This window comes from Vigna umbellata, chromosome 9 (genome assembly GCF_029865625.1).
Source record: "Vigna umbellata cultivar VRB3 chromosome 9, Vumbellata_1.0, whole genome shotgun sequence".
Classification (NCBI taxonomy): Eukaryota; Viridiplantae; Streptophyta; class Magnoliopsida; order Fabales; family Fabaceae; genus Vigna; species Vigna umbellata.
Window position 1 is genome coordinate 24,245,803 of NC_142173.1, and position 26,215 is coordinate 24,272,017.

The window sequence follows — 26,215 nt, forward strand, 5'->3', positions numbered from 1 at the left end:
CTTGGACAACGATTCGCCGGAGACAATGGAGGCACGGCGACACGACGGCGGACGCACGGAGAAGACGCCTTGGTGGTGGAGGCTCGACGCTGGTCGTGACAGAGAAGACAAAGCACAGGGAGCGTTGAAGAAGAAACCGTAAACCCTTCTGTTTTACGGTAAAAATGAAACCAATACTGCCTCGGTTTTACGAATAACCGAGGCCTAAACAGCTTAAATTAGGCTTTCGGCATCGGGTTTACGAATAACCGAAGCAATATATGTGGCATATTGGCAGATGAAAAGTCTGAACGCACACGTTTACGCCTCGGTTCACTGCTGTAACCGAGGTCATATTGTCTTTCGGTCTCGGTTCTTGGTAGACCCGAGGCAATATCCTCTTGACCAAAAGCTGTCAGTCTGACTTTGCAGAGGTGGTTGAGTGGCAGAGATGTTTATGCATCGGGTGGCACAGTGAACCGAGGTAGTATTCGTTTTAGGCACCGGTTCCCAAGCAACCGAGGCATATAAGTTCCCGTTAATTACCAAAAAGCCACCGCGTTTTTATATGCTTCGGTTTTGGGACAACCGAGGCGTATTGGCCGCCTTTAAAAGTTGTTTTTTTACTAGTGTCTCATTGACCTATATAAAGAGACTAAGTTGAAGATAGAAAATACACAACAATGGTATATCTTTCGAAGTCTATGTATTTGTGTTCTTTGTGGGATTGTGATAAATCTTATAAATTCTTCACATTTGTGAAGCTTTTCCAAGTGAGTTTAAAATGTGCTCTTTGTAAAAGTGTTCTTCTTTGTCATTGAGAATTTATAATCATAGAGAAGATTAAAAAAGTGTAATATAGAAAGATTTGTATATTTTACAAAGTGTTCTTTGTCATTGAGAATTTTTAATCATAGAAAAGATTAAAAAAGTGTAATATAGAAAGATTTGTATATTCGTTATGAAATGAATCAATATAAAATTTTATGTATGCTTGGTCTGTGTTCGGTAGACAAAGTATAGAGTTGAACATAATGTATACGTTCTTTTGGAGTGTATGAAAAACGGAGGAGAAATAAGATAAAAGAGGGGCATGTGATGTGATGAATAAAAGAAAAAAGAAAAAGAAAATATGATAGAGAAAGCAAGTGTATTTTTATAAATTTTTTGACCTCACTAAATCCCTGAACAATAATAAGTTTTACATCTTTCTCTATAAAAATACCTTATTAAATAATAATCAGTAAAAAAAAAGACGACGGTAGATATATTTATCATTTTTTTCTAAGTAAATAGATTTAACTTTAGAAACAATATATTAGTTTTATTATATCTTGGTGACTAAACATGCTTGTGTTTCCATGGGTATATTGTAAAGTGTTGTAAAAAAAGAAAAACAAAAAAGAAATTATTAGAAGCATTTAATTTCCCAAAAGACCTGTTGCAGTGGAGATGAGATTGATTAAAAGATGAAGAGGGTACAAATGATCATGTCAGGTTGCTAAAATTGTGGTCTGGATTTTTATTTGAAGTATCATCTAACTGTACTGGCAAGCCATAAAAAAATGCAACAGATTGATTTATTATGGAGTTGCTGCCAAGAAATCATGACTTTATTTTAGCCTTCTGCAGTTACGTGAAAGTAAACATTTTGGCGGAAATTAAAGAAGCAGACCTGTTTTGTCCTCAATGTATTTGCCCTACTTCTCTTTGTATAGTTAGCATAAAGTGCTTGTTATTTCTCACACAACATGATTCTCTGACCCCCTGCTTCCCATTTGTTAACTTAGTGCAACAAATTCTAACGCAAAGATTCGTTTACATTCACAAAACGGCAAGTAGAAAACTAGACAACTTATACATCAATAATATATCTTTAAAAAAATCGTATCACTTTAAGATTAATTCAACCATAGTAAACATTCGTTTCTCCAAAACATGCCATTTAACTCAAAATTTTCTACTTGAGGGAGAGGAACAAAAACTTATATTTTTTCTTCATTATTTACAAGGAGCTGTGTGAAAAGATCACATCTTAGATGATCAGAAAATGCGTGGAGTTGCTTAGCAGCATTTAGATAGTTCTTTTTTTCCAATTGTGGGTGTTAAACTTGTGATTGTCCAAAAGTGCAGCGTGTTCATATACAGTGTCAACTGTGAGGTACAAGACAAAGCAAAGAAGTAGTCATACGAAACAGGTCTCCTTTGTGTACTTGTAGGTTGTGTGTCTCAAACGGAGTGGAAGAGAAAGGAAGAGGGAAAAAATAAGTTTAACCATGTGATGTGAGCGTGTTGGTTTAGGATGAAAGAGGAGACATAGGGAAGAAGCAACTTTAATAACACTGCATCATCATCACCATCATCATTATCATCATGCTGTGTCCTTTTTTCAGAAACACACACACACCTTCACTCTCCAAATCTTAGAATTCTACGCTTTCCATTTCCCACCTCTCTCTTTCCTTCTCTCTCTCTCTCCTCATGATTTGAATACATAACTTGGTTTCTGTATTATTACTATTGCACACTATCATACATATTGGTCAACTCTTTTGTTGGTTGCTGCTCCACCTAAAGCTTTTACTACAACGTTCCCTCTCCCTATAAATACACTATCCCTCATCACATATTCCTAACATCTTTCTCACACAGAAACCCTATTTTCAAACTGCAGAAGGAAGAAACCTCGGTAGCCAATGTGCAATATTACGACAAAGATCTCTTAGTGTAGATTACGACCAAGATTCTAAACCTCAACATGTCGGATTCTTATGCTAGTACCTTTCACTCTCCCACTCCAAACGTCACCCATGCAACCCCCAAAATCACCACATTGTGCTCAATAGCTCAACCTTATTGTATTTGCACTCACTGTAACCACATCCTCTCCTTCAACCACCGTGTTGGTAAGCCTAAGTCGAATAAAGGGCATGTTTGGATAACTATTCTAAGCATATTTTTGTGTGATGAATGTAGGGATTCTCTTTGTGTTTTTGATTTTGTACATTTGCAACAAGTGCAGTGGTTATCCATACATGCAGGATTCATCAAATTCTCATACATATACATGTCCATATATAGTATACTCATAGTATAGCCTTCTTAATGTTCCTTTTAATGCGGTTAATTAGCATTGACTTGGGTATGGTAAGAAATTTGATTACACTTGGGATAAGCATCTATTTTCCATGTGTCCTGTGGTGCAGGTAATGCAGCAGAGGAAGGGACAAATAACACAGGGTCCCATGTTCAGTCCCAGCAAAGCACAAGGTGGAGTCCAACTCCAGTTCAGTTACTGGTCCTTGAGGAATTGTATAGGCAAGGCACTAAAACACCATCAGCTGAACAGATTCAGCAAATAGCTTCACAGTTGCGGCAGTTTGGGAAGATTGAAGGGAAGAACGTGTTCTACTGGTTCCAGAATCACAAGGCGAGAGAGAGACAGAAGAGGCGCCGCAGGGAGATGGAGGAAAATAATGCTGCTTCTTCTAGCGAAGGTGAGAACAAAAAAGTAGTAAGAAAAGTAGTACGTTGAGGGAAATTCAGAAAAAGGCAATAAGATAGAGGAAGGAGGTACATATACAGCTAGATATTATCATGTTCTAATGCCACAACGTTTTTGTGGCCTTTGGGGCTATTCAAGGTTCTTTTAGCGGTCAAAAGATTCCTATATTATGCATCACTCTTGCACTGATGATTAAAACCACGAGAGAGAGAGAGAGAGTGTGTGTGTGTGGGTGGTTTCTTATGATTTTTTTAGGATGCAAGATTTGACGTTAAATTTTGGGGGTGTTTGGATTTTGGCCACAGGGTTGAAAGAGACAGGTTGTGGAGTTAAAGAGACAAAGAAGTGGGCATCCACTTCAAACTGCAGTCTACATGCAGAGGTCTGTAATTACTCTTGGCTTTGTTCACGGTACTACTATAACATTTTATTCAGCTTTGTTAAGCAAAGATACCCCATATATTATAGGAGACCAATAATAGGGTCTAATTATTTGTTCACAAGGTAAAACAAAAGATAAAGCCAAAATATAAAAATTCACTCTGCATTGACACATAACAAAGAAATAAAAGAAAACAACAAGAGCTTTTGTATCTTGGAAAAAAGGAGAGGTTCAAAAGCTGCTTTTTTTAACTTTCTGTTGGGGCTGTTTTATGCTAGATCAGTTCAGACTTTCTTGGACTTGTGAATTGAATGTGAATTCTGAATTCTCTCCACCCCATTTTCCCACCCTCTCTCTTGTTTTAATTTTAAATTGTTTTTACTGCCAACTTTTACTATCCGTATTTTTCTCAGGAATCTGCCGCACTGGATATAGCAGAAAAAGGCTCTAATGGGTGGACTCAGTTTGAGGAGAGAGGCATACAAGTTTTGAGGAGAAACATATCAGAAAGAAGGTCGCAATTGCAAGATAACATGGAAATGCCTTGTTTCCCTCCCACTACTATGGCAGCTCTCGCAACCTCACACAGAACACTTAGCACACAACTTTTAATCCCTCAAAGTTATAACAGAGAAAGTTTAAACTACTATGATGGAGAAAATGCAGATCCTCGAACCCTCGACCTATTTCCACATAAGAATGATGACCAAGATGGCATTTGTCTTGCTGAGAGGAAATCCATGTTCTGTGCCAGTGCTTCTATGGACACTGATATCACCTCCAGCCAGTTTTTTGAGTTTCTTCCTTTAAGAAACTGAATGTGATTTTTATAATACATGAGATGTTTAACCAAAAATAATTGGCTGTAATGAATAATATATATACATGTCTATTAGTTTCTCTTTTCTGGTTTCGTTGGGACTCGCAAATCTTTGGTTTCGTTTCTCTCTAGTGAGTCAGTGATCATGCATGTAGAAGTTACATGTGCGCGTGCATATGAACCTATAATGTTTTTGTCTTGTTGACTCTCTTACTTTTCAGTTTTTGAGGCTCTGGTTTTTGGGAAAGGCGTGTTCATCATAAACTCCATGCCTTTTGTTTGAAAACTTAAGATAGAGCTACTCATACTCTCCTTTTACGTGGATAATGATTGATTCGTTAACAAATATTGTTGCTTTTATACACAACCACTATAGTAGAGTCTCTATCTCTCGTTATCTCTGTGTCCATGTTCACATCGGGACATACACAGTGACAGAGATATAACTGATTAGAACAGTTCATCTTCACCGTATATTATAACTGATTAAGACTGTTTTACTTAGTTCTATGTAGTTTGTTTTGATTAGTAGTTCTAGATCCGGCGTTGCAATGTATGCCTTACTTAGATCTGTATCCTTAAAAGTTAAGAAAAAACAAAAAAAGACAGCTAAGTTTTTAAAGCTAGGAACAGCTATATTGACAAGCTTAGTATACTAGGTAGTTTTCTAATGTGTTTAAATTCCTTAATTACAATTATTTCATATATAGAATTAACTGGACATTTATACCACTTACCTTGGTATATACCAAATATCATACAATTAACTAAGATTACCTAATATACCATGGCCATCTTGAGAACAAAATTGTATTAGCTAGTTGTATGTATTGATGTCCGCTAGAAAATAGATATATTCCATGTTTGTTTGAAAGAAAATCAATTTTATGTGTTAAACTAAAATATATAAGGTCCAATTAGTATAATTCATTTTTAAAAATTTATCAAATATAAGTCAAACCGTGGAAGGTTAAATTTGTGAGGAATAGGAGGAGGTAAAACACGTAAAGGTACTAACTACACAAGATTTTATTATCTTTATCTCAAGATACTAATCATATCAATTCAATGCCATATTTTCTTACATACAATTGCACACCAATGATCTTTGCTTTGAGTGTTCTTATAGCTTTACGAATACACTTTCAATAATTTTATGATGTTTTTAAAAATAAATGTAAGAATGAACTCAAAATATAGCATGAGGGTGAAGGGAAGGCAGATCATGAAATAGTGAAGACAACTTGTTTCTAGATAGCCAAAGGAACATGAAAATGGTTGGTGAGGTTGTTTAGCTCCTAACATGGGGTATGTAGTTTTGTTCAATGTACTAAAAGAAAAAATGTTTTTGTTTTGTTTAGTACAAGAATATATGCGGATGAAGAAGTCTTGGACAAGTTTTGTTATTGTTGCTTGGTTTTTTTCTGGAAGAAGGTGTGAAGGATATATATCCCAAGGATAGTAGAGTAATTTTCTTAGTTTTAGAACATAAAAATGTATGGTCTTGAGAAGTTTATATGCCACATACTTCAAAATATTACATTTATGAGTCTTTTTTTGACTTCAGATATACTCAACATATTCATTTCCAATATGAGGCTTCTTTTAATAACAAGATTAATACAAAAACAAAAGCATATAGTATACACTTTAAAAATATTACAAAGACCCATGGAGGGAAAATCTAGGAGTAAATTAATACTTCTTAATCTATATAATTGACATCACTCTGCAAGCTGAAATTGTGTTGGACTATCCAAGTAGATTTTAATTTTTTTAAAAGAATTTCAGTTGTTCCATCTTTATTTTTCCTGTTTGGAAATCAGTATATAAAGAAGTTTTTCAAATCAACTCTAATGTTTGTTTTAGAATGAAGTACATTCAGCAAAACGTATAAGAACAAATTATTTAACACTATAACTGGAACTTTGTAAAATTATTTACTATTTACACTTACAAAAATAATTTATATAAGTCAGTTTGACTGTTAATTTATATAATTACTTTTACTATTATTATGTATATGTGAACTTTTAGATAATATAATTTTTAAAATATGTAATAATATTTACTTATATTTTACTAATTTTATATTCAAATGAATTCATGTAATACAATGCCAATTATTTTTCAATTTAGAGTTAATCTACTTTATGAGAATTTAAAATTAATTTCCAAGTGGATAAGACATGAGAATTTTAATTTTTTGATCCACAATAATAAAGATTTTTGTACAAGTTTATTCAAAGTTGAAGAAACTATATAAAGCAGTGAATTGACAATCAAAGTAAGTTTGAGAATTTTAATTTGAACATAAAGTTTAATAATTTGATAAATTTTACTTCACCTTGCCCCAATATATCTACTGCCCTTTACTAATATAGTCTAACAAATAACTCCTTATATTTGATGAAATTTAATCTAACAAAATAGCTCATCCATTACCCTTAAAATACTCTGAAGAATTATTTTTGGTATACTCAGATGAATTTTTGCAGCAAATCGAAAATAGATTCTCCAAAATAGGGTAGTTTAGACAACATGTGACTATGCAGAAGTTGAAATGAGCTAAAAAAAAGTTGGGTGGCTTAAAGGTTATGTTATAACTCATAATGGCTTTTGGTGTCTAAACAAGCAGCTTCTTTCGGCGTTTAAACCTTTTGCATTGGATTTGTTTGCATCTGTTATGAAACATTTGGTAAGGTGGTGAGTATGAAATGTGGAATATTAATTCTCTTTTTTATTGAAGTTATTAAAAGAGGTGCATTATGATATGAAGAGGTGATTTTAGAGTTGAGATATTGAGAAAAAGAAAAAAAGTTTGGAAAAGAAATAATTGAGTGTTGTCCTTGTATAGGGGAAAATACCTTGCCCAAAACATCTCATTGCGTTAAGGAATCAACATTCATTCAACTTGGGAGATATATAGGGTATCTAGGGTAGGCAAGATAGTTTAGTGAACTAAAGAATATTTTACTTTGTCTAAGGCTTTGATTTTAAGAAAAAAAAAGTGAAACAGTTAAAAAATGCAATAGTATTTTTGAAATTATTAATAAACTATAGGTATTGGTTTTAGGATAATCCTAACATATGGTTGAATAGATTTTGATTAACCAGAAAATTAGTGTCTATTTCCTTACTTTGTGTTTCTAAATAATTTTGGACAATAACTAATTATAGGTTTCAATTGTCTTAAAAACTAACACTTATAATTCAATTATAGACTTTCATTTTTGCTTCTAAAAACGGTGTCTATTCCTTTTTCTTTTTTTTAAACAGATTTTAAGCATTTTGGACTTAGGTTGTCTTACCAATCGAGACTTATCATTTGTTAGAAACCGAAACCTAAACATAATTTTAAAAATATTTGAAGAGTATATTTCTATCAAAGTGTCCTTATTTCTTATTTCTTAAATAAATCCTCCCCATTAATCATGTTAACCTTGTGCTAAATCTCATGGTTGAAATTTTAAATTTAATTGAAGTTATTATGGCATCTCGTAGTTTGTATAAGGGATCCACATAACTACACTTGATATATTAGAACAGATATAGTTTGTTTATGTGAAAGTGAATAAATGATGTGGTACATATCAATTGGAGTGGGAGACAAATAAATTTAATGGCCGGTATTTTATAACATCCCTATGTTAAAGTGTACTAATATGATAAATAAATTTAAGATTGAGTTTCCAATAAGATCTAGAGTAAAAAAAAATAATTTTTGTATTAATTTTTTTATAAACGTAATTATTTTTAAATTAAATTGTAAATAATATATATATATATATATATATATATATATATATATATATATATATATATATATATATATATATATATATATATATATATAAAATTCAACTAGCTCTATTCAAATTCATATATTAGAGGAAAAGTAAATATAAGATATTAAAATTGATATTCATAGTTAATCCTACATTTGTAGGTAAATTGACACTATATATTTAAAAATGGTTTATTCAAAAGTTTGAAGTTAATTCAAAAGCTAGTATTAATTGATTGTGATTTAATTTGAAAGTTTGATCTTGAGTTTAATGTTTTAATTTTTTTTTTATTATTATATAAACTACTACATTCTCTTTGATCATGTTAAGATTACGTAGAATAAGTTTTGATTGCTTCGATAAGATTGGAGAAATTTAAAATAGTTTTAATCAATTAAAATGTTTTTCAAATTTTAAAAAACTTTTTAATAAAATAAACTAAATTTTAATATATTAATTTTACTTAAGGTCACTTAAACTTTAACAAGAATTCATATTTATTTTATAAAAACTCATTTTTATAAATATTTCAAGGAGAGAGAAAGTATAAGAAGTTTTTATTTCAAGAAAACTTAACAAGAAAGACGTTATAGATTTTGGTTGATCAAATTAGTAGGAGTTCATAATTCAATAAAATTGGAAAGAGAATTAGACATGATACGAAAAGGCAACAGGAAGATACATTAGTATAAAAATTGCATTTTACGTTGACAATTAACAACTGTTAGTTTGAAATCTTTGTTAAAGAAAGTGGTAAGTAAAACAAGATTTTTGAAGGATGATTGTCTTAGGATTGTCATTGTTCAATTTGAATTTTTAATAACAGATATTTCTTTGAACCGTCCTGCAAAATGAAATAAAGGAGAATCAAGAATGTAGAATCATACTCATTCATAAAAAAAATGTGACTTTTTACATTTTACTTATTTTTTTAATTTTTTTCCTATTGTTTGTAACGGACCTGTTGTCACTATTCATACATTAGTGTCGTCCTTTCAAATTGTTATTGTTCTCTTGTCTTCATTTGTACACATCTCATGTCATCATTTTGTTGTCACTACTTCTTACCATAGTTTCCGTCACAGTTCGCATTTCCCTCCTTGTTTGCCCCTAGTCACTCCTCTCTCTCCATTCGCTACATTTTAGTTCTCTCCATTGCGAATGCATTTGGTATTGAGTTCAAGGTGTACATTACTAAATTTTGTAGTACTTGTTCGTTCAAGGATCCTTAGTTTTCTGTTTGAAATTTAATACATTAATTTATGTACTCCTCTAATTTTAAATGTCTTCATATGTTAATTTCAATTTTATATGGAAACTAATGGAGGTTGGATTGATAATAATTGTATTAAATTTTGAATTTTCTAGTTAGTTTGAGAAGAGTAATCATGTAGTTATCATTTTCTAATCACCAATAAAAACACATTTTACAATTCCTATTCCAAACTTCAAACATTTCTCTACACATAATTACAAAATAATAAGGGAAATGTTAGCTCCCCTTATATAATCACTATGCAGTCCCTTCTATCTTTTGATTCAAACTTAGATATCAATATTGATCAAACCCATTAGCTCTCACAAATTTTTAATAAAAAGATATTTTTATCACAACTAGGTTCATCCTTCCAAATCTTTGTAAATGCACATTAATGCAAAAAATATATAAATGTCTCATTTTAAATTTTCTTTGTTGTCTCAAAGCATGTCACATCAACCTTAGAATCCACTCTTAATGTGCTTAATAAATTAGGGTACCAATATGCTTTAAAAAATTTGCATAAATCTTTTCTCTAGGAATTGAATTTATGACTTTCTTGTCCTCACAAGCTCCTATTATCTAAGCTACCATATATTTTTATCCTACTTACCATTTTTATAAGATTTAATACTACTTTTCATATTTCTACATATAACTAAAGAAATAAACATAAATCAAAACATTCTAAATAAGACTTGAACTAAAAATCTCATCATCTAATACAAGGCTTCTAACCAAACAAATTATCACAACATTTTAATATAATAATAATAATAATAATTTAAATACATATTATTATCTATTATCTATTTTATCTCATGTAAATATTTTTCTCAGGTCTTACAGAAAGAATTTACACAATTTCTTCAACATAATGCTAATACTGTAGAAAACAAAGTAATGATGAGGTGTCCTTGTATGAATTGTTTGAATGGGAGGACATTGATTGTTTCTAAAATTAGTGAACATATTTTGTAAGATGGAATTATAAAGAATTATACAACATGGATGTGTAATGGTGAATTGTTAGACATGTCAAGTGTGTGAGAAACACATGAATATATTGATTGGACATCTGACGATATATTAAAGGGCATGTCCCTAATGTTAGAGTACACTTCTTTGCAAAAATGATGTATGAAAATACATTTATCGATGCAAACACTTTGTTATATCTTGTTCAACTAACTTCACATGATTATCAATAGTGTTAAGGTTGATGTATTTGAAAGCATTGAATGGATAGACTGATAAAAGCTTTAAATAGTTGCTTCAATTGTTGAAGGAAATGCTTTTAGAATGTAATACACTACCTAATTGAAATTATGAGACAAAAAAATACTTTGTTCAATGGGTATCGAATATGAAAAGATTCATTCATATCCTAATGATTGTATTTTATATAAAAAAGAATGTATTGAGTTAAAAGGTTGTCCCAAGTGTTGATTGTCACATTATAAGGTCAAAGATGGTGATCAAGAAAATGTCGATGAGGTGACAAAGCATGACCAAGTTGAGATGGTGGTTTGGTATCTTCCAATAATTCCAAGGTTTAAGCGTATATTTAAGAATCTGAATGATGCTAAAAACCTTATATGACATTCCGAGTAACGAAAATGTGATGGACTATTTCGTCATTCGGTTGATTCTTTGAAATGGAAGAACATTAGTAAAGAATATCCTAAATTCAAAAATGAATCAAGGAATTTAAAAGTTGAACTTTTTATTGATGGAATGAATCCTTATGAAAATTTAAGTAACAATCATGGTTCTTTGTTAAAATAATAGGAGAGGGTTGAACAAACCAAGACAAGGGGAGTGAATTGGTTTGTTGTTAAAGTCTTTACTTTTAAAACTTTTCAGCTATTCAAAACTTGTTTTTAGAAAGCGTAAAGTTTGTGTTGAGCTGTAATGACAAATATCAAAGTATTAATCTTTTGTAAAGTTAAGGAAGATATTTTCTCGTATCGGAAAGGTTTATTAAGGACCACAATTTTGGCTTTTTATCCCCTCTAGATAAAAAAATCCATCTACAATATCCATAAAAAATTGAATAAATTTTTATAACATTGTAAAATTAATTCTAAAGAAAAGAATATAAGAAAAAGACATTATTTTTTTTAATGATTTTCTTGAAGAGTTATAAGGTCTATCTCAGAAATTGTTTTTGTTTGCTTTCTTTCAATTAATTGTAACTTGTTAGACAACAACAACTTAAAGTGTGATTTTTGAAAATTTAATAAGGAGTGGGAATGGAGTTGAAACATTTTTAATAGTAAAGGTTGAAATTAAGAAACGAGAATCACTAATAAAATGAGAAAAGTTTAAAGATTCGAAAACTCGCTTTAAAATCATTGGTTTCAATTATAATTGCACTGAGCGAGAGATGTCTTCAGTAGCACTTCCTACTTAAGTATAATTTCTTTTCTCTCATTTTCTATTTTCTCAATTTCTTCTTTTTATCACTTTTCTCTCTCATTCCTTTCTATTTTTCTATCTCTTCACTTCCTCTCTTATCCTCACCCTCTCTATCTCTTATTTCCTTCTTTTATCTTGCTTGCATAGCTTCCTTCACACGAGCTCTCTTAACTTCCTCTCTAGCTCTATTTTCTATCTATCTAATTCTTTTTTTCCTAGATGTATTTGTTTCTTTTATTCGTTTTTCCTAGTCGTATTTTGCATCCTCTCTTTAAACTCATTTATCTACGAGAGAACTCATTCTCACTTCGAAAACACTTTCTTCCTCTTTCCATGAAATCTTTCATTTCTCTTTTTAGCACTTGGGTTCTTCAAAAGAAGGGGGAACAAATTTTCTTCTCATGCATGCTCTCAACTCACACTAATATTTAATTGGGGATTTTCTTCTAATCTCAATGGCATACTGTCTTTGACTCCACCATTCACATGCATGTCCTACAAACCTAAAGGGACTTATGCTACATAAAATATACAGCCATATCTATATATATATATATATATATATATATATATATATATATATATATATATATATATATATATATATATATATATATATATAGACACACACACATAAAGCCTCGCTATCACTTGCAAAGTCGCCTGCTCACACATACAATGAGATGATAAAAAAAGAGAAACACATTCAAACAACAAGAAAAGGGTAAGCTAGTGATATATTTAGACAATCAAACACTAGTAAAAAATTGCATTTTTAACTCGCGTATTAGGCCTCAGTTTTTCTGGAACCGAAGCGTATCAAAACGCGGTGGCAGTCCTGTAATTTTCAAAATAGTATATACCTCGGTTACTAAGCAACCGGTGTCTAAAAGTAATACTGCCTCGGTTGACAGGGTAAAACCGCGGCATAAAGCTCAATGATACGACCTCGGTCACAGATGGACCGAGGCATATGGGCTTGGGCTGAACCTTAAAAGGCCAAACCTAGCCTCTGCGACTATGAACGATTTTCCCCTAAACCTAGCAGCACTTTCCTCTTCTCCTTTTTCCAAACGATGTGCGATGGTAGTGAGAGCGGCCGCGAGACAGCGATGACGGTGCGACGAGACAGCGGCGACGGTGCGGCGCGACAGTGGCGACGGTGCAGCGATGGCGGAAGCTCTTTTTTCATGGAGTGGCGGGGACGCGGCGGTGACGGCGGAAGCTTTGCGATCTGCGATGGCGGAAGCTCTCGAGAGCGCATCTCCCAACCTCCATCACAGATCCACCTCTCCTCCACACTCTAAGTCTATTTTCCTCTGTTCATTCCTCTTTTCCACCGTTTAAAACCTTGGTTCCACCGATTAATCGGTCAAGATAGTGTCTATGCAGGTGGATGGCAAAATGGATTTGGGGGTTCTGCTTCTTAGGTTGCTCTGCGGCTTCTATTGCTCAGCCGGACTTCAACCTCAGTCGCTCGGAGAGCTCCAATTGCACCTCCGTCAGGGGCTTCTGATTGGGTTGTTAATGTAGGTTGGAGTTTGGGTGGCACTGGTTCGTGATAATCAGAGGATTGGGTTGTTAATGCAGGTTGATGGAGTTTGGGTGCCATTGTGTTTTTTTTGTCTCAAAATTGTGTTTCTGTGTGTTTTCTTCATTGTGTTGTTCTTTCTTCCTTGTGTTTCTGTGTGTTTCTCAAAATTGGGTGGCACTGGTTCATGATACCGAAATTTGGGTTGTTCATGTGGCTTCATTGAATAATAAATAGAACTATCAGCAACATAATCGATAATTCTTAACTCTGTGCAACAAAGTAACTCTGTGCAACAAAGAGGAAGAAGTGAACTGTGGATGCCAAAAAAAAAAGACGTTATTGCCTCGGTTATGGAAGAACCGAGGCATAATCGAATATCGTTTTGACCCGATTCAGAACCGAGGCACAAAACCACCTTTTTTTTACCTCGTTCGTATATGCCCCGGTTAGAGAACCGATGTCTATAAGCAAAACTAACCGATGTCTTATCCCTTTACTGTATTAGTGAAATCTATAAGTTGATAAAGTATTTAATTTACTAGTAACTCAAGCTAATCATCCACCTATAATTCCATTTAGTACATTATTATAGACTCTAAACATACATACTTTCAACTCAATTTCAGAATATTTGTGCATTGAATTGAGTAGACATGTAGTCATACACATGTCATGTAATTGTGTGGCATAAAATCAAGACCGGTTTAGATTCACCAAGTCTAATAAGCTCCCATGACATGTTTAGTTTATTGTGGCACCGCCATATATGAGCTCCCTACACCAAATCCTGCCATAGAGCCTTTTCAATTCTTACCTCTAAATTTTATTTTCTATATGAGTTTGTGAGTTTAATATAATTAGGGTTACCACATCCTTAGTACTCTTATTTAATGCATACACTATTCTGAAACGATATTCTTCCTTAGGAAAAACCTTATCCATACAATACATAAAATTCTCATAACATTACAATCCAATCACTCCAGATAATTATCTTTTGCATATCTTGTATAGGAAGAATTCTTCCAACATCATAATCATCAATATAATATCACCTTGCAAGTTCATAGACATTAATATCCAGAAACTTCCTAGCAGATAAAAGGGGCGCCAAATGTTAAATCAAATAGAGAGTTTCTTGGGAGAAAATTTTGAACTCAAACCTAAGTAGTGTTCAACACCATTCACATCTGGAGCTCCAAGGAAGCTAAATGCAGTTGATGCTTAGTGGTATCCAAGTAGAGCTCGACCAATTAGCTTATAAATCAAACATCAATTTAGTACATAAACCACATTCTGTCACAATTCTCGTTACAAATTCTCTCAATTGTGTTCTTTAGTCCATCAAAATTTTACCTAATCATTATGCCATTCCATCCAGTATAAATATACAATTCAATAACAAGTACAACAAACAATAATTATTACTAGCTTCCTTTACCTGAGGTACAAATCCCTCTTACTCAAAGTTGCCCCTTAGAAACATATTCCTCACAAGATTGTCTAATTATATAATTCAAACCCGAATAAGAAACCTAAACTTATTCTTATATGATCATAAATAAAATAAAGTTCACTTTGAGCTATTTTAAGTCTCATGCATTGAACCATAGATCACATGCACTCAAAATGTTCATTGATAAAAAAAAGAATAAAAAGTGAACTTACTCTATTTTTAATTATTCAGATGAATTTGTAGAATTCTTTACTATATCACTCCTATGGTCTCTGATATTCATAAGGATAAAGAAAATATTAAAATTCTCGAAAAAAGATTGAAAATAATTTTTTAAAAATATTGTAGAAAAGTAGTAATTTTTATAATTCTTAGAAATTCAATTTATAAATTTGATATTCTCTTATTAAAATAATCAAATATCATTTCTAAAAATCATCAATACTCCTAAACTATTTTCTAGGTCCAATTATTTTCAAAACATTCTAGTTTGGGTATATATAAATTAGTTTGATATGAATTTTGAAATTATTTATTTTTTCAAATTAAGTATTAAATTCAAATAATTTAAAATTATTATATATTTTTTTAAAATAACTTTTAGAATAAATTATTTTAATAATCTCTTATCTGTTATACAATATGTAATTAATTAATAACTTTAAAATGAAATTATAATTTTTATATTTGATACATGTTTCCTATTTAACTAAATAAAATATTTAGTACCCATCTTGATAATGAATTTTCAGTGTTATACATTTATTAAGAATTGAAAACTAGAAACGCATAATAAAATATTCAAATGGATTCTCAATCCATTCAATTGACTCTTTACTTTTTAAAAATTGAAAATACAAATACTCCAATAATAGCATCTTAAAATGTAATTTAAATTCAATTTGTTGATTATATTTTACCGAATTTGTAATTTTGGTCATATAAAAATTTTATTGTAGTTTTATAGTTTTCAAAATCAAACAATTTAAATTTTTATTAGCTACTAATAGAAAATGTTTCATATTAATAAAAAATAATAATAATGCTGATTAAATTTTACATAATATTAACAATTTTTATATTAATGTTAAACTAAAATGACTTAATTTTGAAAAACTGAAAAATTACATTTTAACAATTTAAATTTTGTAATAGAACTCAAAATAGTAAATAATATTAACCAGAGGTGATTTTAAACCTAATAAATATTAAAAAAAATACATGCTTATTTACCTTTCAAAGGGTCTCTAAAAGTTGTAAAGCAACTAACGATTCAGTATTGATATATAAAATAACAAATAATTAGAGTGATAATTACTATGTAAAGCCCTAATAAACAGTACATAAATTACCTATTACATATCCACCCTTTTCAGTTATCACTTGATTTTTTTTTCCTGTCAATTAATCGAGAACGATAAAGATTAATCATGTTAACTATAGCAAGATGGAGGAGTTGAAGTGATATAAATGGATGAAACTATGATATAGATTAGGAAGGTGTATATATATATATATATATATAACTTTGATTTATGTAGTGAGATGAAGAGTGTGAAGAGTTTTGATAACATGCAGATACAATTAACGAGTGAGAAAGAGAAAGAAAGAAAGAAAGAGTGAGGTGACGTTGACCCAGCAATGGCAGAAGTGAAAGATCATGACTCACCCCTGAACAGAAAGGTACACAAGGTGAAGGAGGAATTGAAAGAGAGAAGAAAAAAGAAAAAAAGAGAAGGGTTGCATTTATGTGGCAATGAGGCAGTGATAATTGAAGAGGGAAACGCAAGAAGGGTTTGTCTACGATTATGCAAAACTAGAAGTTGCAGGATTGTCATCACTGCTGCATGTCTGTGTGAAATGTGAGTGTGTGTGTGTGTGAGAGAGAGAGAGAGAGAGAGAGAAGAAGGAAAAGGACAGAGAGAAGACTGTAGAAAGAAAGAGAGAGGTAATAAATTAAGCAAAGGTTGGGAAAAGAAAATGAATTAATAGAGGTGGCTTTGCTATGCATGCAATGTTACTATGCTGGTGGCAGTGTCCTTAGACTCTCTTGTCTGTCTGTCTGTCTCTTTTCACACCCAACAACACAACAACGTAGCAACAAACAACACCATATCACATCACTCACTAACATCCATTTCACAAATAACATTTGTTTTATTTCACATTTTCATCTGTCTCATAACACTTCAATAATTATTATGATGCTGAAACTTCATCCTCATTCAACACACCTCTTCTCTCTGCTCCCCCTTCTACCAGTACCACACTTCTTTTTCTAACAAAAATAATAATACTGCATCTCACCCTCTTACTGCAACTGTTAAAACATCCAGTAAATAGTACACCACTGTCTATAACCACTGTACATTCCTCTACTTAATCTTCAACCTTTCATGCTAAATATTCACAACACACACACACAAGTTTTTTACTGTTCACAATACTCTTGTGTGCTTCGTATCAGCAATGTGTCAAGTGTTTCTGTTTACATTTTTGTTTAATACAATAAAGTATCTGTTACTGTTATATATGCAGTTTGTTTCTGTTGTTAGTTCAATTTTATTATTTCTTTTGCTCTTTTCTGTTTGCCGATCGTTTAGTTTTCCTTCTCTCCTTATATATATTGTGATAGATTATTATGATATTAAGAAAAGATTAGTGAACGTTGGTCTGAGATTTTTGATTTGGCATGAAACGTTAACCGGTATGAGAAAAGATATTGGAAAGAGTGTATGAAAAGAACGTGGATGTGGACATGGCAGAATGATATGAAAAAAATTTACAGCAAAAACTGAGTCGTGAATTGTTGGCTCACATGTCGCTGTTTCGAAACGACAAAGTGTATTTTGCATTTGAAAGAGTGATCCTTTTATTTATTATTTTGGAGTAATGATTGGAAAATTTAACTAACAAAGTTGAAAAGAAGACAAAATGAAAAGTAGAGTTGGGCCATTGTCCAGTTGGTAAACACTTATTTATTGTGTACTGCGCAACAGTTGAAGCCGTGAAAATTAAGTGAGTTATATTACAACTTGAGAATCCGTGTGCAAAATAGGAAAAGGCACAATTATCATTCTATTCAATTTTAACCCATTTTTGGTCGACAACAGTTCAGACATTTCTTGCTCAGAAATTTCTAACAACTATGGAGTGTGTCGACAGGTAAAAAGGGTTATCTTTATTTATAGTCAAGATGGAGTGACTTTCAAGAAATTTTCTAACCTCTATTCTACTTTATTCTATCTTTAGTAATTCACCAATTCATTTATTCAACCACTAGCCAAAAACTATAACACAACTATCTGCTGTTGCCATTTTAGCATCCCACTACCCATCAATTAGTTCATTTAATTACACATATCACATTTATTGTTAGTATGAATCTAACATAATTTTGATATACTACTTCACTAATATTTTAACTTTTCAAATAGTTTTCTCCAAAACATAAATAGGTTTGTAATATTGATTTATCCCATTAATGAATGTGTTAACTCTTCGTATTTAGTCGTATAAATATTTTTTAATCATATTTAATTATTTTCTGATATTTTAATTGATTGATAAATATCTCTAGTTAAACAAAATAAATAAATTATTATACTAACATATTAAATTACTCTATTATTATTAATAATTTAATTTAATTTGTAAATGTTAATTATTTAAATTATAATATTATTGTATATTTGAATCCTTAAAATAAAATTATATTTAAAATTTAATCTTTTAACTTTTTTATTTTTATTTTTAATTTTAAAGGTAAATCCATTTCGACCAACCGTTGATCTACTATTTTGACAAACAAGATGAAATAAAACAAAGTGAAAACAAAGTGAACTCATAGGTTGAAAACTCAAACTCAACTTATCAAGTTTTGGTAAATTGATAAATCAGTCAACAAGTTAACTTATTTTTTTACATAATGTAAGTTCAATAGATCAAAATTAAATAGTTTATCTAAATAGATCAAAATTAACATAATAATATAAATTTAAAATATAACAAATTATTATTATGACATGAAATTATAATTTAACAATTGAGTAAAAAATTGTATAAAATTATTTCGTTAAGACATTTAATAAAAAAAATCTATATCAGCACAGAATATCTGTCATATGTGCCACATTTAGATCTCCAGCATACAGCACTATATGCTATTTATAATTATTATTTGATCTTCTTTCAATAGATAAATAGTCAATGAATACCTACCTAATATACTAAAACAAAGAATTTTTAGTAAGCATATATATATATATATATATGAGGAACTTCCATCCATTGAGTTTCATTTCCAATTCTCACAAATATACATTTTATTAGGAATTACTATGTCATTTATAAATTAACAACGGTAAGAAATTTAATCTTTAAAGTTAATATAATTTTTTTATTTTAATTCAAAAACAATAAAAGAATTATTTTAATCTTTATATGAGAATTTCTAAATTTTCATTTCATAAACATTACTTTTTTTTTCTCTCTTTAACTATTACACAAAATTCATTAATGACAGTATACTAATTCAGAATTTTCTTACAAACAAAATGTCTTAATATAATTTAACCCAAGTTTAGTGAAAAATGTCTTAATAAAGATTTTAATCACTCGATTAATCATGCTTTATTTCAAACTCTTTTTAACCTGATAATATTAATTGGAATCCTATATATAATCTATGGTGATAGATGGTGATTAAAATATAAATTGCAAAACACTGGATATTGAAAATTGCTCAAAGAAGTATTTTTTTTTCTCGGAAATGAGTAATTTTAGAGGAATTTGAAATTTTTAACTAGTGGAATATTAATACTTTTGCGTTCAATAGAGCCAAGAATTGAGATTTAATGGATTTTGATTCCAAGAAAATAGAATGTGTAATATCTCCTAATTATACTTTCAAGATTATTATGAAATTATCACATTTAGTAAACACGACAAGTTAAAAGAAAATATATAAAATAAGATTACAATGTTCAAAATATAATAATAATTCAAACTTTATATTTAAGATATTCTGTTTCTAAGATTATCTAATCATAAACTAAATTTCTTCAGAAAAAAAAAATAAAACCTATACTATTATAATTATCTATACATCAACGTCGTCAACACTTACTCAACTCAAACTCCCTCTTCTGCTTAAATTAATAAGATAATTTTTGTCAAGAAAAAAATTCAAATAAACAAATAGAAACACAAGCAACATGGTAAGTTAATTTTAAAATATCAAACATATAATTCAATCAAATCAGAAATATAACAATTTCAACATCAATCTCATCAAAAACCAAGTACAAATTTATATACATATATCTAGAGTCTAGACTTGATCATCCATATACATGTATTGATGTGGAACTATTGAGGGACCTGCGCATGTGTAGTATAACAACATACCGCCCAAACTATTACACAAGGTTAATCTTTGTGAAACACCTATAGTCAAACTGACCATAGGCTAAGGATCTCATGCTACTCCTCACGACATAATCATCCCTCCCTACTTGAAGTTGGATGGATATTGGAGTGTCATAAACATTCTCCCGTTTCAAAACTCCTACAATAATACATTACCACAAGCACAACACAAGGATCTTTCTAATAAAATTTCTTTCACCATGTACTTAAACCAAATGCATTTTCATCATTACCATTCACAAGTCATTCCTAACTTTTCACATCTGTACATAATATCATACTAACCAACTTAAAACCAAACACTAAACTTAAGTAAAGAAAGCAAACATAAAATGCTAAAAACAAGTGTCTAGTGATTTTCTTTTAAGATAATCGGTCATCTCACCTGATAATCGATTATCCTATAGAGTTTTTTATGCAAGAATGACTTTCTCACTGAAATAATGATTATCAAGCAAGATAATCAATTATTCCAAAGAGTGGTTAACCAAAGATAAATTTTTGCATGAGATAATCAATTATCAAATAAGATAACCAATTATCCCTATCAGATTACCACCTTTCATTACAAGAAACTTTGATTTCTGATTTGGTTGCATCCCGACATATCCAAATCACCAAATTGATATCTTTTGACACTAGAACTGATTTAAAAACATGTTTATAACTAAAATTGAATACCAATTTGCTTATTTAATCCGGAATGAGATTCACCAAATCAAATAACTCAAAAACTCACAACTTAACTTCTACATGTTACAAAACAAATTTTAATGATCTAATTAGCTAAACAAGTCTTAAATGATCCAAAAATAGACCCTAAGCATCAAATTTACCCATCCAACCATTCTTTCAAAGTTTCACCTATCAAACCCACTCTTTTTAGACCAAAACTAGCATATAACACACCCTTTTTTACTACTTCTAATTCTATAACAATTTTGTACCTAATTACACTTCAAAACAACAACATTAAAGGTTCAAGCAAGTACCAATTCACAATCATATATAGCAATATTCATCAATAGACAACATTCACTAAACAATCATCTTAATTGATAACATATTCAACCAAACATTATTTCACAACTTATCTAACATACATTCATACTTCTTAACATAAAATTAAAGTAATTAGCTTCCCTTGCCTGGTTGAAAAGCTCAAACAGCTAAAAAAAAACTATCCTTACCTCAGGTCAGATAACTCAACTCTCTTTATACCTACAAACCGTATAAGATCAAAGTAGACTATTAGGACAATTGATCAACAAGGAATACACAAGAACTTTAATATGCATGCAACATAGAATCTTCTCTCATGCATGAAAGAAACCCAACTCAAGAAAAAAGTAGAAACTCACTTACTCTTTCTACAAAACCAATCAGATGAAATTAAAGATATCATTACTTTGATCACCTAGGTACTTCCTATCTGATCCGTAAAAGAGATGACTCAAAAATTAGAAAGCTTAAAGAGAAGGGAGAGGATATTTAAAGAAAGAGTTACATTGAAATAATGTGTTTTAGATAATAAGACGTGTTTGTAAATTTATATTCATATTATCGAACTTTAAACATTAAAATAATCTAATATCATTAATTTAAAATATTTACATAATGACTAAGAAGTTTGATAAAATTGGGTGTAAAAAAAAGTTATACAAAGTTAGTATATACAGATGTAAATTTAACAATGAATATATGTTATTAAAGATTATATTATACGTTAACTCTGATTCCAAATAAATACTTTGAATAATTGTATGAAAAAAAATAATGTTGAAATAGTGTTTAATCCGCACTTCTCCGTTAGTACTACATTGATTTCAATAAAGTTATATACAGTAAAATTTAATTTAATCTGAAATTGATTTAAATTTTTTACATTTCTTAAATTGTTATTCATCCTTAATAATTTTATCCACAAAATCCAAAATAAATTACATATAAAATAAATAAAAATTAATATATTGTGATAAAGGTTAAATGTGCTATAATTATATCTATTAAATTTTCTTTTAATTTAATCTTCACTTCCATTTATTATTTGGAAATTATTTTATTATAATGTATCTTTTTTAATTGGTATATGAAATCCTTTTTAACATAGATTCTTAATTAGTTATTAATTTATTAAATTTTAAATATTTTTTTAACATTATTTTCAATTTTATAAAGTACTAAGGTGACGGCAAACACCAGACATGGCCATGTGCATTCAAAAATATTGGGTTTTAGTTGAACTAAATGGGTCCAAGCTTTTATTTCCATGACTAAGACCAATGTAAATAATTAGAATAACCTTATATTAGGCATTGTATTTGGATCAAGTGGTGTAAAATGTTTGAGCCTTGACTTGATTTGGGCTTTGGACTTATGTAGTTTTGGACTTAAAAGTTGGGCTTCTTGAGTATATGACTTATCTACGGTTTTCATCATTAGGCTAGTTTGTTCCACAAGGAACCCTTGGTCGATTGCTTGGAGATGAAGGTGTGTTCTATCTCACTCTGCACATGTTGCAATGTGAAAAGCGTGAGTATACCACAAGGCAAGTCAAAATGAGACGTGTCTCCTTTGGAGTCAATTGTGAAGTGTTCAAATTTGAATTTCTCCCTCTCCTTTTGCAATCCAAGTTTTCAGTTCTTCGCCTATAAATAAAGGCTTACTCCTTTGATATTAGTAATGAAATATTATCCAATTTAACTAGGTATCCTATATTACTCTTTTTCCTATATTATTCTTTTGATATTAGACTAGTCTCCTTTTCCTATATTACTCTTTTTTAACTAGGTCCATCTCTAAGGCCATTGGCTACAACAGGGTGAAGCATTGCACTAAAACTGAAACAATGGAGAAGTTGTTATATGAATAATACTTATATATAATGTCTTGTTGGTCAACAAGTGGATTATAAGAAGTTGTATCCTAGGGGAAAAAATTGGCAACAATTGTACAAGTTATTATTAACCAAACACGGTTCAAAGGATTCATCATAGAGTTTTGACAATATGTGATTTATTATATGTTAGTAGGTATCCCTTTCAACTTGTCTCATATGCTATTTCTCAACATTTTCCACATCTTGGAGTAGCTTGGAGAAGGCATGTCAAATGTTCCATACGTTCTCCAGATCAAACATGTTCTGTGGCATCAAGGCATCATTATAGTTCTATAAGATAGACAACCAAACTAGAGAAGAGATGACAAAGATGGTGGGATGCATTGTGAAACAATTCATCTTCTCCTTAACCAACATCAAACAGATGCATTTAAGAGTGCCTCTTGAGAAGATAAATGCACAAGAGCTCAACCTAGGCAACCTTATGCAACATCGTCTAGCTTTATATAAAATCTCTTCATCTAAGCTTTGAAATCCTTATTTCTGTAAAAGACAAATTGCTCAAGTTTGTTCATGATCAAAATGTCAAAGTAGAGAGAAAGAAGAAAATTCATCAATCCTTTTTCCACTATCTAAGTCTTCAATGAGCAGTGAATCAAACGATCCAACTGAAGTAGATGTGTCCATTGCTATAATAGTTAAAAGCAAGTTGAAAAGCTTGAATAAATATTTTTTGTTTAAAATTTGTCGTTTTAGTGACATTTTTTATGCTTTTACTTTTGTTTTATATATACATATATATATATATATATATATACATATATATATATATATATATATATATATATATATATAATAATGTTCTTCCTCTCTGTCGTAAATAGAATATTTAATGTGGTTATCAAGTTGACATTTGATCTTAAGCATTTTCAAGCACAATAATAAGATATATGTGTATTACATGATCCAAATATTAATATAGATAAACTTTTAGTTTTGAATTACTTTAGGTTTGAGTTCTTTTAAAAAAAACTTACATTTGTAAGTTCGTTTGTATGTAATACTAAGGATGACAATGCAAAACGAGCAATGGATTTTGACTACTCTGCCACTGAAATCCGACTAGCTTAACAATTTTTCTTTTCCCCCAATTCCCAATCCTAAATGTGAAAACAATTGAAACTTTTCATCTCATTCCTGAGATTCAGAATACACCTTCAATCAGAAACGCAACGCAGTCTTAATCTTCGAGAATGCGACTCACCCTGCTGCTGCTCACTGGCGACGAGGAAGGAACCCATCTTCACCGGAAACGGACGAGCAATCTGAAGCTTGTCTTCTTCATCATCTTTGTCGGCCTCACCCTCTCTTGGTCTGCCTCTGTCAAAAAAGTATGTATCTATTTCTATGTTCTTTGTGCTCTTCCTTCCTAATTGGTAGGTTTTGCTATTCAGATAGTCAATCCCACTTGGCTGGGGTTAAGGCTTCAATTAATTATTGCTCTGTATTACAGGATTGGATTGTGATTTATCCTTTCTTAATTTAAGTTGATGGTTCTGATACTGCCTGTTGGACTATTGCACTCAATAACTTGTATATATACTTAAAATTGATTACATTGAAGTAATAGCTAACTATTGCATTCAACATATTTCTTGCTCTTTGTTGCAGATTCGAAAGCTGCTCTTTGGACAAGTTTTTGCTTGAAGATTTCTTCGAATGTATTGTTTCCATTCCTTGGAATGTTTATATCCCGAAGCATAAGCTTGTTTTGATCTGAATAGCTCAGCTACCGTTGAATTATAGTTGTTGTCGGTAGTTCAGTTGCTCCCATACCGTTTATGATGAGGCATGTGGTCTGAACATGTATGCAGTTTGCTAATTTGTTTCATTTCTCTCCCTAAAAATATATGTAAGTTTGCCTTGCTAAGGTTCTGAACATGGAATGTTTGTTGGATTTACGGCTTAAATAACTGCTCTGTTTTGTGGTGACTCCCATGGATCTACTGCTGTTTTATTTCTTCTGCAAGTAATGTAATTATGGGGCTCTGTTTTCATTCACGATATATGAAAAACCCATATTTGCTTGTTTTGTGGAACAAGTTTGTGGAAGTGGTTAAATTGGTGAAAGGAAAATGTCCAGGTTTTAGAATGCACTCATATTGCAGCGCGTTTCAGCCTGCATTCCCATTTTCCACAAATACTCTCGATATTAATGAGGTTGGTGAGAAATAATTTTTTTCACTAGTGGTTGACCAAACTCTATGAGCACACTCGTAAGAAGTTTATATACTTTCCTCCCCAACAACCCCTTAAATTTCTGCATGGTCAGAGAGATTTGAGAGATTGTTTGTTGAGAAGTTTTCTAGAGAGGTGTTGTTGTGTTGTTGGTTGTCATTCGAGCTATTTTTTCAAGTTTCTCCCGGTGCATGAATTCATTACGAAACTTCCAGGTTTTAATCGGATTTCAAAATACAATGAAAACTCAATTGGATATTGAACTCCAATGAAAAGGAAAACGAATATCAAAATCTGATTTGTCCTTCATCGGATAACCTTCATCGAATTTCGATATTTGATAAAGGAGAAACCAAATTTCAATGTCTGATGAAGGAGAAATCGAATTTCGACATCCGAAAACAAAAAAACAAGTATCGGATATCAAAATCCAAATGGTTGTCCATCGGATCTCGAAATCTGATTTTCCCTTTATAGAATTAATCAGATTTCGAGATTCGATGGAGGAACATTTAGATTTCTATATCCGATACATGTTTTTTCGTAAATAATTTTCTAATTTAGA

The 26,215-nt window shown here is 30.8% G+C and overlaps 1 protein-coding gene across 1 annotated transcript; it reads left to right on the forward strand.

The window, feature by feature from the left end:
* Positions 1-2,114: 2,114 nt before the first annotated feature.
* On the forward strand, positions 2,115-4,768 carry PFS2 (Homeodomain-like superfamily protein). Its single transcript, XM_047300050.2, has 4 exons — positions 2,115-2,885; positions 3,186-3,476; positions 3,790-3,866; positions 4,280-4,768. The coding sequence occupies exons 1-4, from the start codon at positions 2,738-2,740 to the stop codon at positions 4,682-4,684; spliced, it is 921 nt and encodes a 306-aa protein (XP_047156006.2). The 5' UTR covers positions 2,115-2,737; the 3' UTR covers positions 4,685-4,768.
* The last annotated feature ends 21,447 nt before the right edge of the window (positions 4,769-26,215 follow it).

Bases quoted from the DNA above. Each gene is read 5' to 3' on its own strand.
- PFS2 (XM_047300050.2), top strand. From the start codon at position 2,738: ATGTCGGATTCTTATGCTAGTACCTTTCACTCTCCCACTCCAAACGTC. The intron at 2,886-3,185 runs GTAAGCCTAAGT...CCTGTGGTGCAG, and splicing joins CTCCTTCAACCACCGTGTTG to GTAATGCAGCAGAGGAAGGG. The intron at 3,867-4,279 runs GTCTGTAATTAC...TATTTTTCTCAG, and splicing joins ACTGCAGTCTACATGCAGAG to GAATCTGCCGCACTGGATAT.